Source organism: Paroedura picta, chromosome 2 (assembly GCF_049243985.1).
Source record: "Paroedura picta isolate Pp20150507F chromosome 2, Ppicta_v3.0, whole genome shotgun sequence".
In the NCBI taxonomy this organism is placed as follows: Eukaryota; Metazoa; Chordata; class Lepidosauria; order Squamata; family Gekkonidae; genus Paroedura; species Paroedura picta.
This window is the reverse complement of record NC_135370.1, coordinates 44,530,352-44,556,304: the sequence shown is the minus strand read 5'-3', so window position 1 is coordinate 44,556,304 and position 25,953 is coordinate 44,530,352. Positions and strand designations below refer to the sequence as shown.

The 25,953-nt window shown below is 43.0% G+C and overlaps 2 protein-coding genes across 6 annotated transcripts in view; one reads left to right on the top strand and one right to left on the bottom strand.

The window, feature by feature from the left end:
- Positions 1–8,174, top strand: part of UPP2 (uridine phosphorylase 2) — a 35,798-nt gene extending 27,624 nt beyond the window's left edge. For both annotated transcript variants that reach the window (XM_077319996.1, XM_077319998.1), the window contains 2 exons: positions 2,173–2,319; positions 6,113–8,174. In XM_077319996.1, coding sequence (XP_077176111.1) covers positions 2,173–2,319; positions 6,113–6,270 — 305 coding nt within the window. In that variant the 3' untranslated portion in view covers positions 6,271–8,174. The remainder of the gene's footprint in view (positions 1–2,172; positions 2,320–6,112) is intronic.
- Positions 8,175–18,223: 10,049 nt separating this feature from the next.
- CCDC148 (coiled-coil domain containing 148) overlaps positions 18,224–25,953 on the bottom strand; it is a 171,744-nt gene continuing 164,014 nt past the window's right edge. For all 4 annotated transcript variants that reach the window (XM_077319991.1, XM_077319993.1, XM_077319994.1 and 1 more), the window contains exons 14-15: positions 20,161–20,301; positions 18,224–19,748 (exon numbers count right to left, since the gene is read on the bottom strand). In XM_077319991.1, the coding sequence (XP_077176106.1) occupies positions 19,602–19,748; positions 20,161–20,301 (288 nt within the window). In that variant the 3' untranslated portion in view covers positions 18,224–19,601. The remainder of the gene's footprint in view (positions 19,749–20,160; positions 20,302–25,953) is intronic.

Here is a 25,953-nt window from a genome sequence, read left to right as displayed (position 1 = left end):
CAAGGGATCATTGTAATTGTAGTCCATGGGCATCTGGAGAGCCACAGTTTGGCCATCCCCGACAGATCCTTTCCCAGGAGATGTTGTGGATTACGTCTCGTACTTTCTACATGCAAAGCAAGTGTTCTGCCATTAAGCCCTGCAGAAGTAGTATATATATAAATATTTAACACTGTCTGAGCCTTGAAATTAAACTTCATACTTTTATCCAGACAAATCACACTCTTCTCCATCTCACCCACTGGTGATGAATTTTCCTCACTGCAGGAATGATGTCAAGGCAGATGGCATTGTAGAACACATTAATGCAAGATCCCTGAGCACCTCCTGGCACTCTGAATTTGAACATATGTGCAACTCCATTAAGGGAAACAGTAAAGCCACAATGACAAATATAATCCAATTTAAACCACCTGCTAGCCAGTGCATACCAAGGGGCAATCTGTACAAGAACTAGCCCTGATATTGCAATGCCTGTTTACTGCTCTCAATCTAAAGGGTGTTAATGGCGTCCTTTTGCTTTCCTCATGGACTTCATTTGTCATGATTGATTTAACATCAAGCACAGTAGCAGCACAGGTTGGCTGGGGAGCACTACCATGGCCCTTCTTCCTCACTCAGCTCGTTGGGGTCATTGAGAACCTCAGCCAATCACTTCCTGCCATCTCATATCTTCTGTCCAAACAGTATCTGTTGAAGCCTACAGTAACCTTTCTTTCTTTCTTTCTTTCTTTCTTTCTTTCTTTCTTTCTTTCTTTCTTTCTTTCTTTCTTTCTTTCTTTCTTTCTTTCTTTCTTCCTTTTCTTCCTTTCTTCCTTCCTTACATGGTGTTGCTGATTGAGCAACTAAATACCCTTGACAGAAACCCTAGAGGAGCCCGTCCCCAGTCAGGACCTAGTAAATGCTGATCAGTGGTTAATGCATCTCTGGTTCCCAGAACACACATGTTTTGAATGCCCAGCAAAGCCAATGGGAGATATTTGCGCTTTCCATTCTCATAGGATTCCCCTGAATTACTTCCAGCATAGGGCTTAAAGAGACCTCTGCATTCAACCCTATCATCGCTCCTTTCCTCTTTTTTGTTTGCTGCCTCTTTCCTCTCCGCGCTGTAATAAAGCCCATTAGCCTTAATTTATTGACTCTCTTTCAAAGTGATAAAATATTTTTTTAAGACTCCCATTTTTTATGTCCCTCTTTGTAGTTCATTCGATGGTCTTTTGCTGTGATGTTCTGCATTTAAAAACGATGTGCCAAACCAGATATTAATATTGGAAGAAGCGTGCATATAAAAAGGACAGCATTGGGAAGTTTTACATTCAAGCAGAATATCAGCAACTTAAGTTTGAGCTTCCTGGAGAGATAGGCCGTTCCACCACCACCACCACCACCACCGCTTGCTTGAATGGGGAGGACGGGGTAGAAAAGAAAGCTAGCCAAAAGAAATGCTGTGGGCCTGATGTAGAAAATTGGTGAGGTCCAAATAAAGTATATATATATATATATATAGATCAGCATCAGACTGGCCCACATTCCTTGGCCACCAAGAGAGGTACAGCCGGAGGAAGAACTCATCCTTGCTGAAAAGATCGACAGCAGGGCCACATGGAATCAGTCCTGGGACTGATGGAAGGGCCTGAGGGGTAGAGTTTAACTCAACTGGACTCCCCTTGAACCCAAGCAGCTTCCTGATTGGCTAGCTGGCTCAGTGCTGGATCATTGACTTAAGTCTGGGCTTTCCGGAAAGAAAAATCTCTTATGTCAACTGATACAAAATGTCCAAGCTTGCTCAGTTCTGCAGGGCCTGTAAGACAGAGCTCTCCCAGCGGGCTTATGGTTGAGGCTAGCTAGATAAGACCTACATGAAAATCCCAGGCCTCCCACCCTCCCCCTTCTCTGTTGATTCCTCTTAACACTTAACATCTTGCTGGCTGAAAGTGCTATCTGCCTGACTAATTGTGGTTGATGCTGACAATGATTTTATCCGCGATTTAAAATTTTTGATTGGATTTTATCACGTGTAAAATTTATTGGTTTCATTGCTCTACCCCAATTGTGTAAACCGGCCTGAGACAGCAGGTTCGAGACGGGTGGTATATAAATCGCTGAATAAATACCTTCAAGCTTGCTGCCTGTGGAAGCATGAAATGTTACGTTCTGTTCCTTCTTTTTAAGGTCAAGGACGACTAGATGGGGCGCTGTGTTCTTTCTCCAATGAAAATAAGTTAGAATACCTCAAAAGAGCTTACAACGCTGGTGTTAGAAATATAGAAATGGAGTCCACCGTATTTGCCGCTATGTGCAGGCTTTGTGGTCTTAAAGGTAAGTCCAAAAAGACATGCTTGCTCTCATGGTTGCCCTGCATCCCTTGCTTGTAGCAACTCACTGGGCTGGATCCAACATATAACTTTCCCTTGCACTATCGCTCTTGAGCAAGATCTGGCTTATGGAGAATTGTATTGGATTAGTTTATATTCCTCCTTGATTGTAGCTGGATCCAAGCTACCGTCTAGTCCAGAGGTAGTCAAATTGCGGCCCTCTAGATCAGTGGTCCCGAACCCCTGGTCCGGGGACCAGTACCGGTCTGTAGATCAGTCAGTACCGGGCCGCAGCTTCTCCTAGTCCTCCTCCTTGGCTGCTGCCTCGAGGGCTGCCCTGCCACTCTGCCGCCAGCTCACCTTTGATGCTCTCCAATTGGCTGGGGCTCCCCCTCAGCATGGCACTGAACCGCTGCTGCTGGAAGCACCCCCCAGCAGGTGGCGGGAAGTCAGGGGTGCCGACGGGAAAACAAGTGGAGCAGGGGCTCAGGCAGTGGCGACGTCCCTCAGCAAAAGACTACCCCCCCCCGGGGCCTCAGTAAAATTATCAAGCATTGCCCGGTCCCCGGTGATAAAAAGGTTGGGGACCACTGCTCTATATGTCCATGGATGACAATTCCCAAGAGCCCCTGCCAGCAAATGCTGGCAGGGGCTCATGGGAATTGTCATCCATGGACATCTGGAGGGCCGCAGTTTGATTACCCCTGGTCTAGTCTCTCAAAAGGACTTCTCTGCAGGATTACCAGACACTCATTTAACAAGCAGCTATGCTTAAAGCATTTTAACTATTACTCATTAAGAAGGTAAATTGTGTGTGCTACTTCCTGATGAAGGCGGTGGGGAACTATACAATTGAGTATTAATCTGCTTACTGAAAGTGAGAGGTCAAACAGTGGGCAAATGAAGAAGAGTTGGTTCTTATATGCCGCTTTTCTCTACCCGAAGGAGTCTCAAAGCGGCTTACAGTTGCCTTCCCTTTCCTCTCCCCACAACAGACACCCTGTGAGGTGGGTGAGGCTGAGAGAGCCCTGATATCACTGCTCGGTCAGAACAGCTTTATCAGTGCTGTGGCAAGCCCAAGGTTGCAGGTGGAGGAGTGCGGAATCAAACCCGGCATGCCAGATTAGAAGTCCACACTCCTAACCACCAAACCAAGCTAAGAACAAGACGCCATTCAATAAGTGCAGAGTTCTACATCTGGGTCACAATGATGAGAAGCATGCACACTGGATGGGAGTCAAAGTGTAAATATATACCACTGCATGGGTCAGACTGCACTGTACAGTGGAGCACTGTATGCAGTTCTGGAGGCCTGACTTCAAAATCAATGTGGACAAAGTTGAGAGGATACAGAGGAGAGTGTCAAGGATGATCCGGGGCCTGGGGATCAAGCCCTATGAGGAAAGGCTGAGAGACTTGGGAAAGTTCAGTCTGGAGAAGAGGAGGTTGAGAGGGGACACGATTGCTGTCTTTAATTTGAAAGATTCCTGCTGGCAGCAGAGAATGGGACCTGCAGTAATGGGTATGAACTACGTGGAGAACAATATTGGATTGATATCAGGAAAAAAATTCACGGCCAGAGTAGATCAGCAGTGGAATCAACTGCCTAAGGAGATGGTGAGCTCCCCCTCACTGGCTGTCTTCAAGTAGCAGCTGGACAGATACTTAACCTGGGGGCTTTAGGCGGATCCTGCATTGACCAAGGGATTGGACTAGATGGCCCCTTCCAACTCCATGATTCTATGAACATCTTACTTTCCCCCACCGGCAGCAGGAAATGATATAGCCCAGAAGCAGTTTTCCTTGCATTAGTGTGGAAATAGATGGACAAAGCACTTTTAAAAAATGTTAAAAGCAGTGTGGGTGGGTGTGGATGTGATTAAGACCAAAAGTGCTGCTTACTGGGGGTTTAACCTTCCTCCAATATCAATTTATCAATACAAATTATATAGCCTTTTTTTAAACCAGGGGGAAGGGGGGGGTTAAATTAGATACCATACAGATACATGTACATTTCCATTTAAGGGGCATAAAACTGCTGCAGGGGGGGAAATTGGGGGAACGGTATGGGGCGAAATAATCAGACCCTTCTCCCTGCAGTTTGACCGTTATCCAGACTGGAGCCAACAGCTGGCAATATTAGGATTACAAACAAACAAACAAAGACATTGATCATGGATCTCCGGCATCATACGTATTTTGGCCTGGAGGGCAGTGTTGTTTTTATGTCACACAGAGAGGTCTCAAATAATGAACAGTCGCAGCACAAACCCAGAATGACTCCCAAATCCCATTCCCTTCCTAGAATTAGATTCCCTCCGACTGCTGCAACACAAAGGCTGGGAATTAATTTGAAGCAACTCTTATCCACGAGCAGACTTTTCTCTCTGGAAATTAAGTGATTTTGTAAATTGGTTATCTGAGATTGATCAGTATGCTCAATAGATTGAAAAGGTTAATGCTGTTGGCAAAACCAAAGCCTTTGAAGGCACCTTGTGAAAAGTTTTCAGGGAGTTATCCCAATGTTTTGCAGCTTAGGGTCTTGTGTTTTGCTTCATTTTTTCACTGGCTGCAAAGGTCACTGGGCTCCTGCTGGCATTCTTGAAAACGCATTAACTGCTCTAATCCAGGCTATTTTTAAAGTGAAGGTACACGTAGTTCAAATTCTCTCGTAGCAGAATCGCAAGAATATTTCATAGAGCCTCAAGCAGAGATGTTCCCCTGCCCCCCCATAATGTGCTGAAGTAACATATATTCTCCTGGGACGTGTCACTATAGCATTTTTCTAAGTGGTCCTACTGGAGCAACCTTAAAAGAAATTAGAGTTGCAAAGTTACCTTGTATCTGGGCTGCCCTCTTCAGGCTTTAGAGGGGCTTATGGGGTGGCTTAGAGGTGAGGCCATGAAATCTCCCAGAACTACAACTAATCTCCAGATGACGAAGATCAGTTTTCCTGGAGAAAATGGCTGCTTGGGGGGGGGGGGTAGGATGTGGAGTCTACAGCATTATTCTCCTCTGAGGTCCTTTCCTTCCACATAACCTGCCCTACCCTGGCTCCACTCCCAAATCTCCAGGTATTTCCCAACCCAGAATTGGTTTTCCCTTGAATTTTTCAAAATATATAAAGGCGATGTTTAGGATTTCCAACTGCAGCTTGGGAAATTCCTAGAGATTTGGGGAATGCAGAGTGTTGGTGGAAGAGGGAGATTCCGTGACACTTCTGGGGTTTCTCGAAGCCTGAAGAACGTTGAGAATGTCTCAATGGGGAAAAAGTTGAGAAAGGCTGAGCTACAGAAACTAGATGCTTTTGTAGGCCCGAGAGGCATATACAAAAATGGAAAAGCTGTTGGTCCCAAGGTAATATGAATTGCCACGTAAAAGATCACTAGAACTTTTTAAAAATGAATTCTCATTGACAATTCTCATTGCCTTCCAAAATAAAAGTGCATCATGCCTATTCATGATATCGACTAAGATTTCAGATTGCAGAACTGACATGGGGGCATTCTTCTACGGTCCTCAAACTAGACCATGAAGATATAGCCTGGAATTAGGCTATGTGGACCAGGTGACCTCACTAAGTCTTTACTGGGCAGAATAATATTTAATTACTTAGCCAATTGATTTCAAAGTTGCCACACCCTAAATGCTTCAAGCACTTAACAGTTAGACAAAAATGAACGTTTCTTAAGATCTTAAGATCTGGTATACTGTTCACCATCTTGCATAGTTTATATAAACTTTACCTAAAGACGAGCCAGACTCCTTTTTAAAAAGCCTGATTCTTTCCTTTCTAGCTGCAGTTGTCTGTGTGGCTCTCCTTAACCGTCTGCATGGTGACCAGATCCGGGCATCGCATGAAGTTCTCCTTGAATATCAACGACGACCTCAAAGACTGATTTCAGAGTTTATTAAAAAGCGCCTTGGGCTTTGGAATCCAGAAGGCTCCGTCTAAAAGACTGGAACAATTGTAGGTGTTGCAACAGTTCTCTGCAGGATATATGCCTGTCTGTAGATATACATGTATAGAAATTAAGATGATGCCATGTTTTAATAACTTGATTACACATATTTCAGAGGGGAGGAGAGCATATGAGACAGCAGAGCAAAGAATGTTAATTTTACAATTCAACAGTAGCCACAACTCAGTGGTAACATATCTGATAGTGGGCTGCTGCCATTCGCCATGAGAATTTGCCCTGTTTTAAAGAATTATACCTGGGGCCACTTTCAGGTGGGTAGCCATCGAGGTGTGCAGTAGAACTCCAGTAGCACCTTAGAGACCAACAAGATTTCTAGGACGTAAGTTTTCATAAAGTTCCCATTGTCACATGCTACTGGGCCAACCATACATTAGGCCATAGGAGTTTGTAACCTTCTACTTCACTAAGGGAAGTTTGTAGCCTCCCTCCAGCCTAAGGGTCTCCCTCCAAGCAATTAGAAACAATCAGAGAAGACGCTGCTTCCTTCAGAGGACGCTTATTAAGTTAGAGTAGCCATTCCCAATGGGGCCCATATGGCCCCCTGGGGGGCTGTGGCACATTTGTAGGGGGCCACAGATGGAATAATTGAGGAGGGGAGCCCAAAGGATTTATGGGGGGCCCTGGTAACAGAACCGATAAAATACCCTTTTTGTCATGTATGATGTCCTTAGTTGCTAGAAACTTCAACCTTCATCAAGGGAAAGAAAAAGAAATAATGCAATCCATTGCTTTGGGGGTGCTTGAATTAATATATTCAAGGGAAAAATGAATGCACACGCTTCTCTTGGTCAAATGTTGTAGAAATCTGTCTTGTGTATATATAAGAAAAGGTACATCGAGTAGAGTTAGTTCACTCTTGACTTTGGCCTTTTTTAGCCTAGCTCATTGCACAAGCGGCCAGCCTCCCGCAGGGCACCCTGGAACCTGACATGTCCGCAAACAAGCAAAAAATATTGAGAATGGCTGGGTGAGAGGAAGGCTTCAGATTTTGCTGAGAGGGGTGGAAGGATTCAAGCTAGGATCTGCAGGTATAATAAGCCAGGTAAATTCTTGTACTTGAGAGATCCCTTCCCTGTTAAAATGAAGCCAGATCAAAAGTAAATCTGCCGCTATCTCTCTGTTGCTCAGTACACCTGGTGAAGACAGACTAGAATACTATTTTAGAACCCAGTGGGATAACTTTTCATTCTAGACATCTGTCAGAAATTGATCAAACGGCTTCAAAATATTTAGACAGGAGATGTCAATGTATGGCAACTCCCTGGCGGTGCAGAAAAATGTTCCAAGCTGATTATGCCCTGATCTCTGTTGAATATAGAACACCTTAATGTTGGTTTCATATCTAAGTGTTTCGGCAAATAGCAGATGATGAGCTCAGTGATGAAAGAGGAAACAAGACATAAAGAAAAGCATTACTCATTCAGAAATACGGGCAGAATTACTGCCGACAAGTACTGTCTGAATATTTGTTTCTTTAATCAGAAGTCTGACATCAGAATCAAAATCTTTCTAAAGTGTATATAGTGCCCACTCCCCCCAAATCACGTATGTAATCAGATTGGAGAACTGTGCTGTCTGGTAATTACTTATACAGCGTATTATCCTATTACATCCATGGGACCCTTTGCAGAACGGGTAAATAAAGACACTTTAAAGTAGTACTCCAAAGAGAATGAGGGAAAACTGCTGTTCAAGATGAACTTGATGTCCTGTAGCAGAGCTGCCGTTTGCCTTGTGAACATTCAGGAAATCTTTTACATAATATATCTGAAAGGACTGCAAAAAGAAGTTTGTGATTTACGTCATATATCTGAAAGGATGGGAAAAAAACAAATTTGTGACAAGCACTTGCAAAAAAAACAAAATGTTGACCATATTCTGGAATTTCAGTCTTCTATTTGTGTTCATTTCCTGCCTCCACCACACCTCTTGCGACTGCTCTGGATTACAAATGTGAATGAAGTAGATTTATGAGAAGTGTACAGGGCTGATCTAACTGCCCACGTGAAACTGGCTGGGACGTAGTTTCCCTTACCATCCCTGGACTTGCAAAGATTTGGAGTTCCCAAGTTATCCCCATTTCTCGGAGAAATATTTAGGCCTTTACTCATCTATGATTTCAATCGTTGCCATTGGCAGTACGTAGTGGCTGGTTCTCCCATCCTCCCTTATCTGAATGTACTTGCAAATGTGATAAGGGAGTGGTTGGGGTCCTTATGCACTATGTAATGGGTTGCCCCCCTTATGGTGAACCGAGAGGCAAGTTTAGTAAAAGAATACTTCCTACTACCTCAGGTCTTCCCAAAATCAGACCTGTGGCACCAGCAAAATAGCGTGGTTTGCCCTCGACGCCAGAAAGATAAGATCCAAATGGCATAATTAGGCTGAAGATTTAACTATTATGACTTGCGATACTGCATGTTTTATTTATGTAATTGATAATGTTCACACTTCTTCTCTCTTTCTGATTCCACGTGTCTTATCCTCAAATCCTGATGGTGTGTATTTTACGTCTGATTGAAATGGCCTAAGGCCGATCAATAAACTGAACACTTGCGGGAGAAACGTGGCTGCAGAGTGGTGCTCCTAATCGGCAAAGGAGATAATCTCTTTCCAATTTTCAGATTGAGTATCAGTTTTCAAGACAAGCGAGCAACCGCAAACTCCTGAGCAATGTTTTGCATGCCTGTATTAGCTAGAGAAACATAAATAAAGTCCCAGTTGCTCTTCTGGGATACATAGTATTGCTAAGAATAGACGGAACAAGAGCTTGACCGATTCAAATTCTCTGCATCAAATTCTCTGTTCAAATTCCCTTCACCACCAGCCTGTTTTCAACTAATGAAGTGATCCCAAGACCTGATGGCAATTTCACACCCCATAGCGTTGACCCACAGTGGGCTCATTTAGAGCAAAGGGGTGCTCTGAAAACTCAGAAAATCTAATAATGCTTGCAAAGGTTAAGGTGTTGCTTCATAATAAGAGGGCAGGTTCACAGGCTGTGTGAAGGTACTTTCTGGTACTGTCTGTAGAGTACAGGAGAACTGATCGAGAAAAACAGTCACCTTTCCCCTAAAACATTTTACTTACATCACCTTGGTGTGCGGAAATGCACTGGGCCTGAATCAGCCGGCTTCTGGCCTGCATATTCAGAAATAGGCGTAAACAATGAGGGAATGGGAGCCATGGATCTACACCGATCACTGCTGCTTGTTCTATCTGGAAGTAGATATGTCTTAGCTAATCAAGCAAGACTCAGGTGGGGAGTCATGCGGGTCTGAAGCAGCAGGAAAAGAATTAGAGTCCAGTGGCATGATAGGTTATCTACTCTCAGCAGAAAGCCAGCTTGGTGTAGTGGTTAAGAGCAGCAGCCTCTAATCTGGAGAGCTGGGTGATTCCCCACTCCTCCACCTGCAGCCAGCTGAGTGACCTTGGATTGGTCACAGTCCTTTTAGAGCTGTTCTCTCGGAGCTCTCTCTCAGCCCCACCTACCTCACAGGGAGTCTGTTGTGGGGAGAAGAAGAAGGGAACGTGATTGTAAGCCACTTTGAGACTCCTACGGAGTATAAAAACCAACTCTTCTTTTTCAGTTAAGAAGGGTATGTCTGCCTGTCAGTGTCCAATTCTGATACATTTATTTCCTTTACTATGTTTCCCCCTGGAATTAAACCTAAACAAATGGTGACCATATAAACTAAGCTTGTTACTCCAGTGTGGTCCTTCCATCTGTCAAAAACTGTATTAAGCTGCATGCTAATTAGCTGTGGCCTTCTACTTATATCTATGGCAGTGTTTTCATGAAACAATGGGGTTTCTTGATGGCCTGGAAGGGTTTCTTGAATTGGTGGGATTTAAATATTTATATATTTTTTAAATTTGTTAAACATTTATTGGGTGGTAGGACCATACATGGTCATGACTATCTGCCTCTCCCTCCCAAAATGGCCAATGATGGGCCTAGAGGGGGTGGGAAGGGAAGGGGCACCAGGTGGTCATGTCCACAGCTATTCTTCCCAACCATATTCTACAGGATCACGCCACTTCTGGGTTATGTCAAAGCCTGAAGAATGTTTCAATGGTTTCTCAGTGATAAAAAAGTTGAGAAAGGCTGATCTATGTACTAGCAACTTCCAGCTCAATGTATCTGAAGAGGTGTGCATGCACATGAAAGTGTATACCTGGAATAAAATATTGTTGGTCTTAAAAGGTGAAGAAAATTGAATATAACAAAATTGGTGATTATTGAGGAAGAATCTTCAACAGCGCAACCGCTCAAATATTTTAGTTATCAACTTGGAGCGCTTTTTAGACTGTGAATGGTCTAGAGAAGCTCTGTATGTTGGTGTACTGAAATTACAAATGCTGTATAAGAACTCAGGTCTAGAGGAATATATGTATGTATCTAATGAGGTGGAATGAAACATGTTCATAACAAGTGTACTTGTCATACTGTACACTGAAAGATTAATTAGTCTACCAACCAAATGTGAATGAGGATACTTCAATCCGTTTTTGAGATCATTTTTAGTACACTTTATTGTACGGCTAATTCCACACACCGTTTTTATATGTTTTATTTAATTTTGATATGCAAAAGATACAGATTCCTGCTCTCCAGGGGAGGAGAGGGGCTGAGGCTCAGTGTCTGAGCATCTGCCTGGCATGCAGAAGGTCCCAGGTTCAATCCCTAGCATCTCCACTTAAAAGCCTCAGGAAGGAGGTGATGTGAAAGGCCTCTGTCTGAGTCCTTCAAGACCTGCTGCCCACCTGAGTAGATAACACTGACCTAGATGGAGCAATGGGCTGATTCAGCGGAAGGTAGTCGTGGGGGTTCAAAAGTAAATTGGGTAGCCAACCAAAGCCCTCTTTCCCCACCTGTGACTCTGGAAAGTCACTGCTAGTCATATGAGGTACAACCGAACTAGATGGCCGAACGGTTTGACTTTGTACAAGAGCCGCTTCATACGTGGTTTTAAGTCTTATTCGTCTCTATACAGTCTAATGAGAATAATAAGCTTTGAGAGGAAGAACAATAAATAAGTGCCCCGGTAGGATCACTGGTGGGAAAATAGTCACCCTAATTCTCCATTATCATATTTTTGCATACGATTCAATGATTTCCTCCTATGAAACCAACTCCAAAAGACATAGTTGCTGCATTTGTGCTTTGGGGCATCTATAAAATCCTCCACAGCTTTGTTTGTGCTGCCAGTGGAAATCTTTCAATGGTACATCAATGAGGAAAAGGGGAAAAGCTGTGTTTTAAAAAGATGACTCTTTCTCTCAGCCCAAGGACTAGCCTTGAGCTCAGGATCTGCTCTGCAGAACTCAGAGATTATTGCGATAATCAGCTGTGCCACATAACAATCATAGCTGTAATTGCCTTGCAGAGGGAACGGCGAAGAACAAAAATATCCATCACCATTCATGGAGAACACGAATGTGGAGTTTTCTCCAAAAAACTGCTTTGGGAGTTTGGAGAAAACTCTGAGACTGTTCTTGTTATGGGGAAATGCACTGTATTTTATAACTTTATGTACTAACCCCCTTAAGGATTCATCATTAATTCACTAGTGTCTGTGAAAACAGTCAAACTATAACCTTATTTTACCACCAGTTCAATGATACCAGCAATGGTTCTATTTTGTCATGTAGTTCAAGGAATTCAAGGCACTGTGGAAGTCCCAGGTCACCTATCCAAGTGCTGATCCATTCATAACTGCTCAGCTTTACAAGAATCCTGTGCATCAACGGGCTTAACTTGAAGTGTGAATGACACGATGGTGAACAACTTAGAAAGATCCCAGAATGGACACAACGGATTTGTCCTCATAGAACTGTACCGGATGCTCTCTGAGGTCATCCAACCCTATGCTGCCCATCTGTACCATCCAAGGGAGTTATTCGGGTTCCAGGATAGCAAGTCAGGGACTCAAAAGATGGAGCAGAAAGTATATATAAAGTTTAAAATATAAATACTTATTAAGTGCGCCTTAAGAAGATTAAAAACAGTAAAACGTAAGAATTGCAGTCTGTGCATGTGCAGTCTCAATGCTTGCACATGGTATGACCGTAGACTAAAACACATTTCAACCCAGTGGTCAAGTAAATTATATACACACGAATACACTATAATAATAAGACCTAGCTGGTGGTATAAGAATAAGAAAACATGAAGCCTATCTGATCATACCCCCCAAAGAGGACTTTGCTCCGCCAATTTGAACAAGGTGATGATCCCCAGCCCTAGAGAAATACGTCTGGCCTCAACCTTTTTGGTCCTTGCCCCCATTTGGCAGAATGAATGCCCAGAAAAGCTGTGGGCCCTACAGGAATGTTCTCAGTTCCAAAGGGCCTGCAAAATGAGCTCTTCTGCCAGATTGGGGCCAGTAACAAACTAAATGTCATCATCTAAATGGGTCCTCCCTAAGAACAACCCAGCCCTGAGGGATTTCTAGCTGAACTAGGGCAATGCCATTTGCTTATACTGGGAATGTGGAAAGCAACTGTGTTTTAGGGGGTAAAAGTAATAGGTTGGGTCCTTTCCAAGAAATGTTTCTTTAGCAGACAAAGTATGATGTCTCCTGTAGTCACACCTTGTACCCACCCATTTTTCATGGTTCTGCTACCAGAAGGCACAAGAGATCTCAGAATAGAGAAGCACTCACTCATTGCCTCCTCATTTGATATCTGTTGCTTACACATCAAAACTAAACTTGCCTTTTGCCATTCTGTACACAAAAACCTCCATGTTCCTGTCCCTTCTCCTCTTGCTTCTGGCTCCTTCCATCTTTTCCGACTGGTCTCTCATCATAATATCATCTTCTGGATGCTTTCCCCAGGATCCTAATATTTGCCCGGTTCCCTCTTCTCACGCACTATTAGAACAAGCCATGTCTTCTGCATAAGGTGGGCCTGGGTGACACCCCATCAGGTTAAGTAGAAGGCAGAACTTTCAAAAGAAGGTGCTTTAAGAAAAATTAAGAGCTAATGGAATCCAAACACAAAGGTTTCTTTGTTTTGGAGCAAAGGTTGAAACCAGTGGTGAGTGACACATTCAAGGACCTCACAGTTAATACATTACATATTTAATCTATACCCTCATCAGATTGACTTTCATGCTGCTGACCATTAATATTTTTTAAAAGAATTCTTAGTTTCACTAGAATTATTACAACTTCAGATTTCACAGAGCCATTTCCCTTGTGAATTAAAGCATATCTTTAGAAGTCACAAGATAGGTTGACCTTCCATTCTTTGGTAACACTTTATGGATTAATTTGCTAAGGACCATATACATCAAATAGCTTTAACTGTATGTATACTCAGTTCTACACGTTTAAATTACCCAAACTGCACCAAGTATAACAAAGCCACCAATATTACTGACCTGTGATCAAACAAGATACTAAGGCATATATTTCCAACAATGATATTTATAATATAATATAATATAATATAATATAATATAATATAATATAATATAATATAATATAATATAATATAATATAATATAATATAATATAATATAATATAATATAATATAATCATATCATATCATATCATATCATATCATATCATATCATATCATATCATAAATAATTAATATAATAATAATTATATAATTATATAATTATATAATTATTAATATAATATAATATAATATAATATAATATAATATAATATAATATAATATAATAATATAATAATAATATAATATAATATAATATAATATAATATAATATAATATAATATAATATAATATAATATAATATAATATAATATTATATTATATTATATTATATTATATTATATTATATTATATTAATATTATATTTATAATATAATATATAATATACTATATATTATATACTAGCTTCAAAGCCCGTTCATAAGAACGGGTTTTGAGAGGCCTTTCCCCCACCCGCTGCGAGGCGGCAAGGCTCGACCCCCAGGCCCCACGCAAGACCCATATTGTCCCCTCCCCCCCCAGAATGGCATGGCCTCCTCAGGGCTTGGCAGCTCGGGGGGAAGCCTCACCCCCTTCCCCACTGAATCCACACGGCCTCCCCCGCGCAGCCAGGCTTGGCAGCCCAGAGGGGGAGCCATCCTGGCCCCCCTCCTCCCTGCAAACGCGAAGCCACGCGCAGCCCGGCAAGCACTATAAGGACTATAATATATACTATATTGAGGAAGAGAAACCATTGATTTACACAGCACAGGCTGTACTAACGATCAAGCAGAACTCAAAGAAAATTCACTATGTACGGATACCCCTGGGAATCTGTGCTTTTCAAGGCAGCAGGGTTCTTTTCCACAACAACATCATGGAAGGAAGGAAGGAAGGAAGGAAGGAAGGAAGGAAGGAAGGAAGGAAGGAAGGAAGGAAGGAAGGAAGGAAGGAAGGAAGGAAGGAAGGAAGGAAGGAAGGAAGGAAGGCTGACTGACTGACTGACTGACTGACTGACTGACTGACTGACTGACTGACTGACTGACTGGCAGAGACAGAAGGTCCTTAAAGACCCATAAAATGACTGAGGCTCTTGAATTACACAAAACTGGACATTGTGAATGAGCTGTGAGATGGATGCCACAACATTTGTGCCAAACATATTCAGCATAGAAAAAAACATTTGTGACATTCACAACAAGACAAAAACAGAGTGTATGATCCTTTCTGGCCCATATGGGGCAGCAGGCAGGTGGGGAATCCGATGGAGAACTCAAGCAAAAAGCCTTCCTCCTTGCCCCGCTGTTCTCCCTCAGCTCCCGACGGGGCTTTGCTCCTTGGCCGAAAACTAGCAAGTCAGAAAATGACTGCTAAACCACCGAGTGAAATGACATGATGTTGACCAGGACTCGACTGTCAGCGCAAACCAGGACAAATCACGTTCAGTCATCAAGTCTGTTTAACTATGATTAAGCCCTGCTGGGAGCTGCGGGGTTGTGCTTCTCGGCTACAATTGAATCCTGCGAGCAAATGGCAGGGCTGGGACTGACATTTGAAATGTGCCCGCTTGGAGAGCTACAATTTATTCTCCTTTTCAGTTCTTCAGAGTGAGGCTGCAAAATGTAGAAATGATGCAGGGAGGGGGGGGAGAAGTGGGGAAAAATCAGCTGCCTTACACAAGCCCAATAAGATGTACATCAGCTTTTCTCAGTCTTTTTACCATTGAGAAATCCCTGACACATTCTTCAGGCCTTGAGACTGCCCCCAAAGTGGGGCGATGTTGCAGAATATGGTTGGGAAGTGTAGCTGTGTACATGCCCACCCAGGACCCCTTGCCTTCCCTCCAGGCACAACATCAGCCATTTATTTGGAGGGGGGGGGAACAGGTCAACATGACCAGATGTGGTCATATATCACCTGATATTTAGCACATTTTAAAAATATATGAAAAAATTAATTAACTTCTAACTATTTGGGAAACCCTTCCAGGGACATCAATAACCTCCAGGCATTAATGAAACTCTAGTTGAAAAAGCCTGATATACATGGTTGAATGTTTCATAGGGCATTCTTGTTGGTTTCCAATAGAACAATTAGATTTGAATTCAGCAGAACCTTTGGGACAATGAGATTTTCTGGGCACGAGCTTTTGAGAGTCATGGCTCCCTTCATCAGATACCTATCTGTGTGGTTTGATAGATTTATTTTTCGTTAAGCCATTTTTTCGTTCATCTCTCAGTCCTGGTGTAAGGTTCTTCGATTCTGAATAAGCAAACTTGTTTTCAAACAAAGGTTTTTAATTAGAAGTGAAAGTAACTCCATGAAATCATAGTCAGAACTGACTCAATAGGCATGGGGTACAGATTATGGAGGTTTCGCGGGGCTCCCCCTCCCCCGGGAATCCAAACCAGGCACAGTTCAAAAGAATATGTAAATATGTCAATAATAGGCTGGACATCAAGAGAGTGGGCAATCCTGGGAACTAAGGGATCAGATGGGTGAGATGACACAGGAGGGTGGAGGAGGAGGAGGAGGAGGAGTGAAGGAATGTATGGGGAGTATGGCAGGCATAAAATACCCAGCAGGAAATCAACACTGGGGTGTCAAAGGAAAGCATCTAGGTCAGTGATCCCCAACCTGCGGGCCGCAGCCCGGTGCCGGGCCGCAAAGGCCATGGCGCCGGGCCACGGCTCCCTCTCCCCCCCCCCGTAGTAAAAAACTTCCCAGGCCGCAAGCTTGCGGCCCGGGAAGCTTCTTACTGCGAGAGGGCGGGGAGAGGGAATCAGGGCCGAGCCGCGCCCGTGCAGGCCACGCCCGCGGGTGCGGCCCGATCCGCGGGCACGGCCCGCGGACGCGACCCGCCAGGTGGGTGTGGCCCGTGCGGCCGCGGCCCAGTGCCCTGCCGGTCCCCAGCCTCATAAATGTTGGGGACCACTGATCTAGGTAACATCAAGGCATGTCTAAGAAAACCTACTAAATCAATAAAATATATATCATGGCAAAAATACATGGGGGATCCCTCCAATTAACATGGGAAGCTTCAAAGGAAAAACAAGCCAAGCAGTTGGGAACTCTCTCCATTAAACCCAAGGACAGGTAACATGGGAAGGTAGGATATAACAAGCAGGAAGAGCCATAACTCTCAGTTAGTCAGTCGACCCACCTAACCATAACAAACTATATAACCTAGGTCTATAGATGAAACAGACACAACATTCTAATCGGCTATTAAACCTTGTCTAGACCCAGGGATCTCCAGGTGAGAACTGGAGATTCCACAATATTTACAGACCAATGTTTCAACAAATGCCATCATGATTTCCAATACAAAAGCAGTTCCCCAGCTGGGCAATTTACGTAGCAAAGCCCCATAAGTGGCAACCATACACAGGATGTGGGAGGAGAGGAAATGATGGAAACATATACATTAAGACCACAGCCACTTGACAGAACCCACCTGGTTCTGACATCTGGGCATAAACTATGCAAACTGCGACTAACTGGCAAGGTATCTGTCAGATAAACTTTGTTTACATCTATTCTACATACATACTGCGTAAGGTCTGGATATGCTTTTTTTAAACTTGAGAATGACTTGTCAAGTTTACTCTCATCTGTAGAACAAACAGGGCTCCTTGCTGTTTTGTAACAGCACCCTCTCCACTCCTACACAGCTGAAATATTCTAATTTTGTAATTTATTCTCAAGGGCTAATTTGCAAAATGAAATTGTTCAGATGATTGGTTTGCAGTAAACACGATGCATCAAATTGGCTTCTACAAGTGGAAAGAGCTTATATTTCCATTTATAATAATAATCAAGCAATAGTGGTTCATATTAATAAGGCCAGCATAATTTTTTTGCAAGGGGGGGGGCGAGATTCAAATAATACAACAGGCAATGAAAGTGATGGGGGAAGTACTTCTATGCAAGAGTTGCAAGCCATTTTACATCTTTTGTGTGCCGGGATTAAATTATGAAGAAGTGAAATCCTCTCTCTGAGAAATATGGCCCTCTCAAGGCATAATTACATTTTGCTTGTCCTATAATGGAAAATGCTCTCTGTATAATAGGACAACTGCCATTTACAACTCTACAGTTTCCATCGACCATATCCGGAAGGCAGGGAGAAGGAAAGAAGCTTCAGATACAGAGGAAGATACAGAATACAGGCAAACCAACTCAAAGCAATTTCCACACACACCCCAGGCATAACTAGAATCTCCCCAGCCCCTTTGCTGTTGCAATGGATTTGGTAAACACCGCCCAACATTAAGTTGACCAGATTTTAACATTGGTAAAGCGGAACACCATTGACCGGGGGGGTTCTTGATTAAAAATGTGGTCTATATGGAGCAACAAAATTTTTCATAGAATGCATAGAACACAAAATTGTATTGTAATATATATATTTTTTAATTTCAACATAAGTACAATTTGCCAGGTGCCCCCAGATGTCCCTCCAAAAGTGGGACAATCTGGTCACCTTACCCAACATTCCAAACACACCCAGTAGTCAGTTATGCTTTGCCCACATGATTCAGTCATCTGCCTTTCCCTTTTAAAAGCCGTATATGCATTTAGTCAATTACTACCCATGGCCCTCCCCTTTTCAAGTAGAAGTGATGTTTTGTTTTAAGGTTGGAAAACCGTTCCAGAGAGGAAGGAGGAGTTTAATTAGACCAGAGGTTCCTAGCCAACCAGTCTGCATCAAAACAGCTCTTTCTGCTGCCAACTGGAAAGACAAGGCATGTCTGAGCAAAATGTTGCCAGTCCAATGATAATATCTTGATGTACATAAAAAGACAGTTTGCAAGAAAGTAAACTTTATGTAAGAAAACTCTCGGGACTTTCCAAGGAACCAAAATGCTAGAAATCTTGGGGGAGCCAAAAATCATGGGACATAATGGTTGTTTATTTCTATCCCATCTTCCATCCAAAGGGGGCAGTACAGCACATATTTATCCTCACTTGTTTTAGCTTCAGAATTACTCTCCAAAAGAGGTCAGGCTGATATGGTAAATGGTTCAACGTCACCCAAAAAGATTAATGGATTCGAACCCACTGCCTCCCCAATACGTCCGACTCAACTTGATGGAAATCTGTTTGATTTTTATACTGCTGAGGGTGGTGTACAACATAATAATTAACATATACAATCTAAACAATAATTAAGGATTCATTTTTTTTAAAAATTAAAACCAATTCAACAGCAACCTAGATTAAAGATCAGTAGCAAAAGCTCTGGATGAATGGTGATTGATCTTCTTGTGCCAGACCACAGTGTGTGTGTGTGGGGGGCTTATAGTCAGGGAGGAACAATAGTTGAGTCATGTCACTGGCCCCAACCAAAAGCCTGGCAGAAGAGCTCCATCTTGCAGTCCCTGTAGAACTGTGCCATCTCTGTCAGGGCCTGGATCTGTTCCAGGAGCTCATTCCACCAGGTGGAAGTGTCCTTGGGGCCAAGGACCACCAGCTGGCTGATGTTTGCAGGCAAAGTGCTCTTTGGAGGATGTGGGTAGAAAGGCGGTCCCTCAGGTGGGCCCTGTGTGGGTTCCCATGCATGTATACATCCCCCGAAGACCCTTTCTTTCAAGATTTTTATCTAAAATGGCATCACCTCAAAGAACTGAACTGATATTTCAGTAAATCTCTTTTCCCAGGAATATGCGACAGTACAGTGATGCTTATGACAGTGAGGGAGCATTAAGCAGCCCACTGAGCAATTCAAAAAGAAATGGAAGGGAAAAAAAAACCCTTTCTCCACGGTTCAACATTTCCTTGACTCAAAATACTTTATTTAAAAGGATTGTTAATAAATTATTCAGAAAGATTGTCAATTCATTCCCAGTTCTACATTTTAAATAATACGGAATTCATGTCTCTCCTTGGTGGTTTGGGTGGAAGGATTTTAGGTAAAAGCTCTTGGGCATAAAGTGTTTTATGAAGTCCAGCTTCGCGAAGAGCTAGTTCTACACGAACCCGGGCATCAGAAATGATCTGTTTAAAAGAAAGCATATGCATGATCAGCCATCTAGCTTGGTATAAGTTGTTCTGACTGTAATGCTAGCTCATTAAAAGACACAGGAAAACATTTTTGTCCACTTACTATTAGTAGTACAAATAAAGATAGCCTGGACGAATGAAATCTGTCCTTGCGAACAGAACTCATTTGGTCATTTCTCTAGTAACAAATGCTCTCAGTATGGGGGATGCCCATATCAGTGCATGCATTTATGACAGTGGGTTGACACTGAACCTTCGATCTAGGTAAAAGAATTGGGGAGAGGGAGGTTCTTCTCTAATCATCTTCCTATCTACCCCCTCCAGAAGTCTGATTTTCACAAAATTATTATTGACATTTCTGATTTTGGTGTGCATGCAGAACACACCTTGTAAGATAGTCAGATACCTGCTCATTGGTGAATGTATGCAATGCAAACAGAGGCTTTTGCAGAATAAATTCTTCTTCTATCCCAATACCCATTCGTGCTTTCGATGCCACTGTGTCAGCCATCATTCGAGCAGGATCAAACTCTGCAACAATGGCAACCTGTCAAGTGAAATGGAAACAGTCAGCTGTTCAAATATTTTCTATGACCAAGGATCGACTCTTTTTGCTTCCAGATAAGAGATCCAGAAGACCAAGGCTGCACAAACTCAGAGTCCTAGTTAGAAACTCAGTAGTTTATTGAGGAGATCACAAATGGCTACATAGGACACTGTATTGCTAAATCTATAGACATACAAAAGTTTGGATCTTAAAGGATGCACCCCTTATCATCAAAGTTATGTATGATTTGCAACTTGACACTAGAGGCAGAAAAGGACAGCCATAACATTCAGAATGCGATAGGAGTCCAACCAGCTGAAGAGCCTGGGAAACAGGGAGAGGGATTTGAGGGGAAAAAGCCCCTGGCTGCCCCCAAAAGATCCTGGAACTCTGGTCAAGGCAGCCATAGCATGAGCCAGAAGTGAACATGACACCCATGATAACATCCGAAAAGGTAGTGGGAGAAATATATATGAAGACTCTAAACTTCTTACAAGATTATATTAATTATATTATTATAATAATGAATTTGTATTTCTATCTTGTCCTTCCAGATCACTCAGGTTGAATAACAACAGTAAAAGTAACATGCAGAGTTAAAATTTTGAAACATTTAGAATTATTATGAATAACACATCCTCAACTAAAATTCCCAGACAGAGAGTACTTTTGGTAAGGAGCCCATCTTCTGACTCTCCTCCTCCTCCTCCCAGCAGTGAGGCCAATCTTCTTGGTGGATGTTATCTTGGGCCTTGACCATAAGCTAGTGGAGAAAAGCAGAACCTTTCCAAGGCAACTGGTACAATAAATTTTATATATCGATAATTTTTTAATGACCAACCAAAATGGTTTCTAGATATACTCCGTTTTCACAATTTTTCTCCAGTGGTTGATTCCTTATACTCTTATCAAACAATTTTTATATATATAGATAGACCACCGGCTCTGTAAAGTATTGTGGGGAATGTCAGTCATAGGGAATGTTTTTTGACTGACATTCCCCACAATACTTTACAGAGCCGGTGGTCTATCTATATATATAAAAATTGTTTGATAAGAGTGTAAGGAATCAACCACTGAAGAAAAATTGTGAAAACGGAGTATATCTAGAAACCGTTTTGGTTTGTCCTTAAAAAATTATCGATATATAACATTTATTGTACCAATTGCCTTGGAAAGGTTCTGCTTTTCTCTGTTTATGTTTTGAACCTTTCTTCCTTTTTCATAAGCCTAGTGGAACAGCTCCATCTTACAGATCCTGTGAAACTGATTTAGGTCCTGATCTCTCCTGAGAGTGCATTCCACCAAGTTGGGGCCAGGGCTGAAAAATCCCTGGCCCCTGTTGAGGCCAATTTCACCTCCTTTGGGCCAGGGACCCGGAGCAGATGTTGGTCCAAAGATCTTAAAGATCTTGAGGGATTGTAAGAGATGATCCTGCAGGTACTCCAGTCCCAGACCATTTAGGGCTTTGAACATTAACACTTTTAATTTCCTCAGAAAGGTTGAAGATCTGTGACTTAGATCTATTTTGTATTTACAGCATACAGGGAAACAAAGCTGTAGACCTTCCAGGCATTTTGAAAAGGAAATTGGGGAGTGGGATTTGGAATACATGCAACACAAGTTTTCTTATCAACGCTTGTTGTGAATGAGGCTGCCTCCCCCCATGACTTGCATTGGCACTCCTACAAGATCCCTGTATCTAGCTGCCAAAGGCCTGGGTAAAATAATCTGGTTTGATATCCTTAAACTACCGGGAATTTCTCCGAATGCTCACTGTCCGCATCCTCCAGAAGCTCCCTCATACCCAAGATAGATTGACTCAAATTTGCTGGTCAGTAACCTTAAGTTTACAAATTTTCCTTCTTCAATCATGTTAACCCAGCAATTCAATCCCAAGCCTAGAGAATTTTGGTAGCAGTGTGTGTAAAAGAGACGTTGGAGTATTTTTGGACTGTAAGAAAAGTATGAGCTTAGAATGTGATGTGGTGGTAAAAAAAGGCAAATGCAGTCTTGGGCTGTATCAACAGAGGCATCATAACAAAATCGCAAGATGTCATGGTCTCATTGTATACTGCATTGTGGTAAGATCACACCTGGAGTACTGTGTGCAGTTCTGGAGGCCTCACTTCAAAAAGAATGTGGACAAAATTGAAAGGGTGCAGAGCAGAGCAATGAGGATGATCCAGGGCCTGGGGACCGAGCCCTGTGAGAAAAGGCTGAAGGACTTGGGAATGTTCAGCCTGGAAAAGAGGAGGTTGAGAGGGGGTATGATTTTAAATGGTGGCATTCTCCAGAAGTCTTAACTTGTAGACACTGTCCCATCTAGTTCAGTTCTGAGTCTTCATAGACCATGTCCTTTGAGAGGCGGTTCTTCTAAAATGAGTAGTGTTCCAGACCGAGTAGAATGGTTCCTCATAAAAAGAGCCCCACCGGATCCGATCAACGGTTAATCTCATTCAGCATTCTGTTCTCAGCGGCCTACCAGGTGCCCCAGAATGCTCCCCCTTTCAGGAACTGGTATTTAGAATATGCCTATGAACATGTTCCCATTCAACCATCATGAATAATTGCTACTGAGGGACCTATTCTAAGTAAATTTGTATGATTCTCTTTAAAGTCATGTAACCTTGCATCCTTTATACTATCTTCTGGCACCAAGTCCCCCAAATTAATTAGGCACTGTGTGAAGCAGTGTGCAAGTTCTTTTCCAGGGTACAGACATTTCTTACATATCCAGTTGAGTCTTAAGAGCAATCGAGGCTTGAAATGAAAAAAGCCTTCTGATCTAATGAAAGCAGACAAGACCGGTGGAACCTGCTAAGTCTGCTTTACACAGGATTTAATTTGCCAGACCACTGTAAGTGTTCCAGATGTGGACTGGGGTGCTGATCACTAAGACTAGTGGAGAGGTCAGTAAGTAGGTTGAGAATTTGTCATTGTTTAATACACAAGGAACATCTTGTCTCTCTCTATATTTGTAATTTTTAATATTTCTTGGAAGCAGCCCTGCATGAAACCATCTGAATGTTTTCACTTTTTCTCATACATGCACAAGGCAGAATCAGAAGACCTTTATTGGCATACAAAGATACTAGGCTTATTGTTCAGATCCTTATAAAACACCATCTGAATGCTTTCATTTTTTTTTTCTCGTATATATATACAAAGGCTTAGGCACAATGTTCAAATCCTTATAAAGCACACACTTGAAATAAAGTAGATTTTCCACAAATACACCTTGTTTCTTCTCTCGCATGTTCCAAGAATTCCTTCAGTCATTCCACAGCAGGAAACAATTATGTTTGGAGTCACTTAAAAGAAGTGCGTGTGGAGAAGATTGCTTCTATGAGTCTGGAAATGTAAACCTAGAGCAATGGGCTTCGACAATTGCCACAAAGAACAGTAGAAATGTTTGTATTCGTTTTACTTGCCGAGGTCTGCCTTTCTCAACTTTTTTTACCATTGAGAAACCCCAGAAGTGGTATGATCATGAAGAATATGGTTGGGAAGCATAGCTGTGTACACGCCCACCTGGAGCCCCTCCCCATTCCACCCCTCCAGGCCCACTGGATGAGGGCAGGTCAACATGGCCACATATGGTTGTATCACCTGATAAGTGTTTAGCATGTGTGTGTGTGTGTTGTGTGCCTTCCAGGGCCATCAAGAAATCCCAGGTTTTCACAAAACCCTGGTGGAGAAAGCCTCGTCTAGGTCATTCACTGGCCCAGCAACTCTTCCCTTTAGGATGCTCTATGCCAGTGGTCCCCAATCTTTTTATCACCGGGGACCACTCAACGCCGGGGACCACTCAACGCCTTTTACTGAGGCCCGGTGGGGGGGGGTAGTTTACTCCTCTACTCTCAACCACTGCCCTAACGCTCTCTGATCGCTATGGTAATGTTTAAACATCCCTTCAGAATAAGATACAGACACGCCACAACAACAATGAACATAAGGAACATTTTATTTTCATGGAAATTTTAACTCATGAAAATGACAAATCAATGGGAACCCTGAGCTTGTTTCTCTGCAACGAGATAGTCCCATCTGGGAGTGATGGGAGACAATGACACCTGAAGTGTGTTGTAAAGGGCCGGGGGGGATGAAGTAAAGGGCCGGGGGGGGGGGGAGAAGGCGTCCTTCACGGCCCACCTCCAATTAGTCGACGGATCACATGTGGTCCACAGCCCACAGGTTGGGGATTGCTACTCTATGCACCAAGAAGTCTAGACTTCTTTTATGCCACAAAATGTGTTATCATTCAGTATATGTAGACTTGGTCTAATGACGTTTTGGGAGAAAGAAAAGTAGGAAGAGCCCAGAGTATAAATCAATCTGAAGCAGACCCCGGCTGCTGACATGTCTAATCAAGTGACTAATGCAAGAAAAAGACCGAGGAGTGAGCTTGAGAACTTGAGGCTGATGGTGGCTTCCCCCCCTCAGATCCTGTTTGTTATCAGTCGCAAGACACATACCGAGATGCACAGCTGGATTTATACAAAAGCTAAATAAGCTGCATTTCAGAGCCTCAGGTTATGGAAGGTCTTTAACTGTATATATTCAGAACAGAATTTGAAGCCAGTGGCACCTTTAAGATCAATGAAGAATAAAACTTTGAATAAACCTTTGTTCTGCTGCTTCTGAGCAACCTGTATAATGTTTAGTGTTTTGATAAAGGTAAAGGTAAAGGTATCCCCTGTGCAAGCACCGAGTCATGTCTGACCCTTGGGGTGACGCCCTCTAGCGTTTTCATGGCAGACTCAATACGGGGTGGTTTGCCAGTGCCTTCCCCAGTCATTACCGTTTACCCCCCAGCAAGCTGGGTACTCATTTTACCGACCTCGGAAGGATGGAAGGCTGAGTCAACCTTGAGCCGGCTGCTGGGATCGAACTCCCAGCCTCATGGGCAAAGCTTTCAGGCGGCTGCCTTACCACTCTGCGCCACAAGAGGCTCTTATAGTGTTTTGATACTAAATGTTTTAATGTTAAAAAACGTTGGCCTTCAGCATGCCTTAATACAGGCTCTTTGTTGTTGTTATGTGCGAAGTCGTGTCCGACCCATCGCGACCCCATGGACAATGATCCTCCAGGCCTTCCTGTCCTCTACCATTCCCCGGAGTCCATTTAAGTTTGCACCTACTGCTTCAGTGACTCCATCCAGCCACCTCATTCTCTGTCGTCCCCTTCTTCTTTTGCCCTCGATCGCTCCCAGCATTAGGCTCTTCTCCAGGGAGTCCTTCCTTCTCATAAGGTGGCCAAAGTATTTGAGTTTCATCTTCAGGATCTGGCCTTCTAAAGAGCAGTCAGGGCTGATCTCCTCGAGGACTGACCGGTTTGTTCGCCTTGCAGTCCAAGGGACTTGCAAGAGTCTTCTCCAGCACCAGAGTTCAAAAGCCTCAATTCTTTGACGCTCGGCCTTCCTTATGGTCCAACTTTCGCAGCCATACACTGCAACTGGGAAGACCATAGCCTTGACTAAACGCACTTTTGTTGGCAGGGTGATATCTCTGCTTTTTAGGATGCTGTCTAGATTTGCCATAGCTTTCCTCCCCAGGAGCAAGCGTCTTTTAATTTCTTTGCTGCAGTCCCCATCTGCAGTGATCTTGGAGCCCAGGAAAATAAAATCTGTCACTATCTCCATTTCTTCCC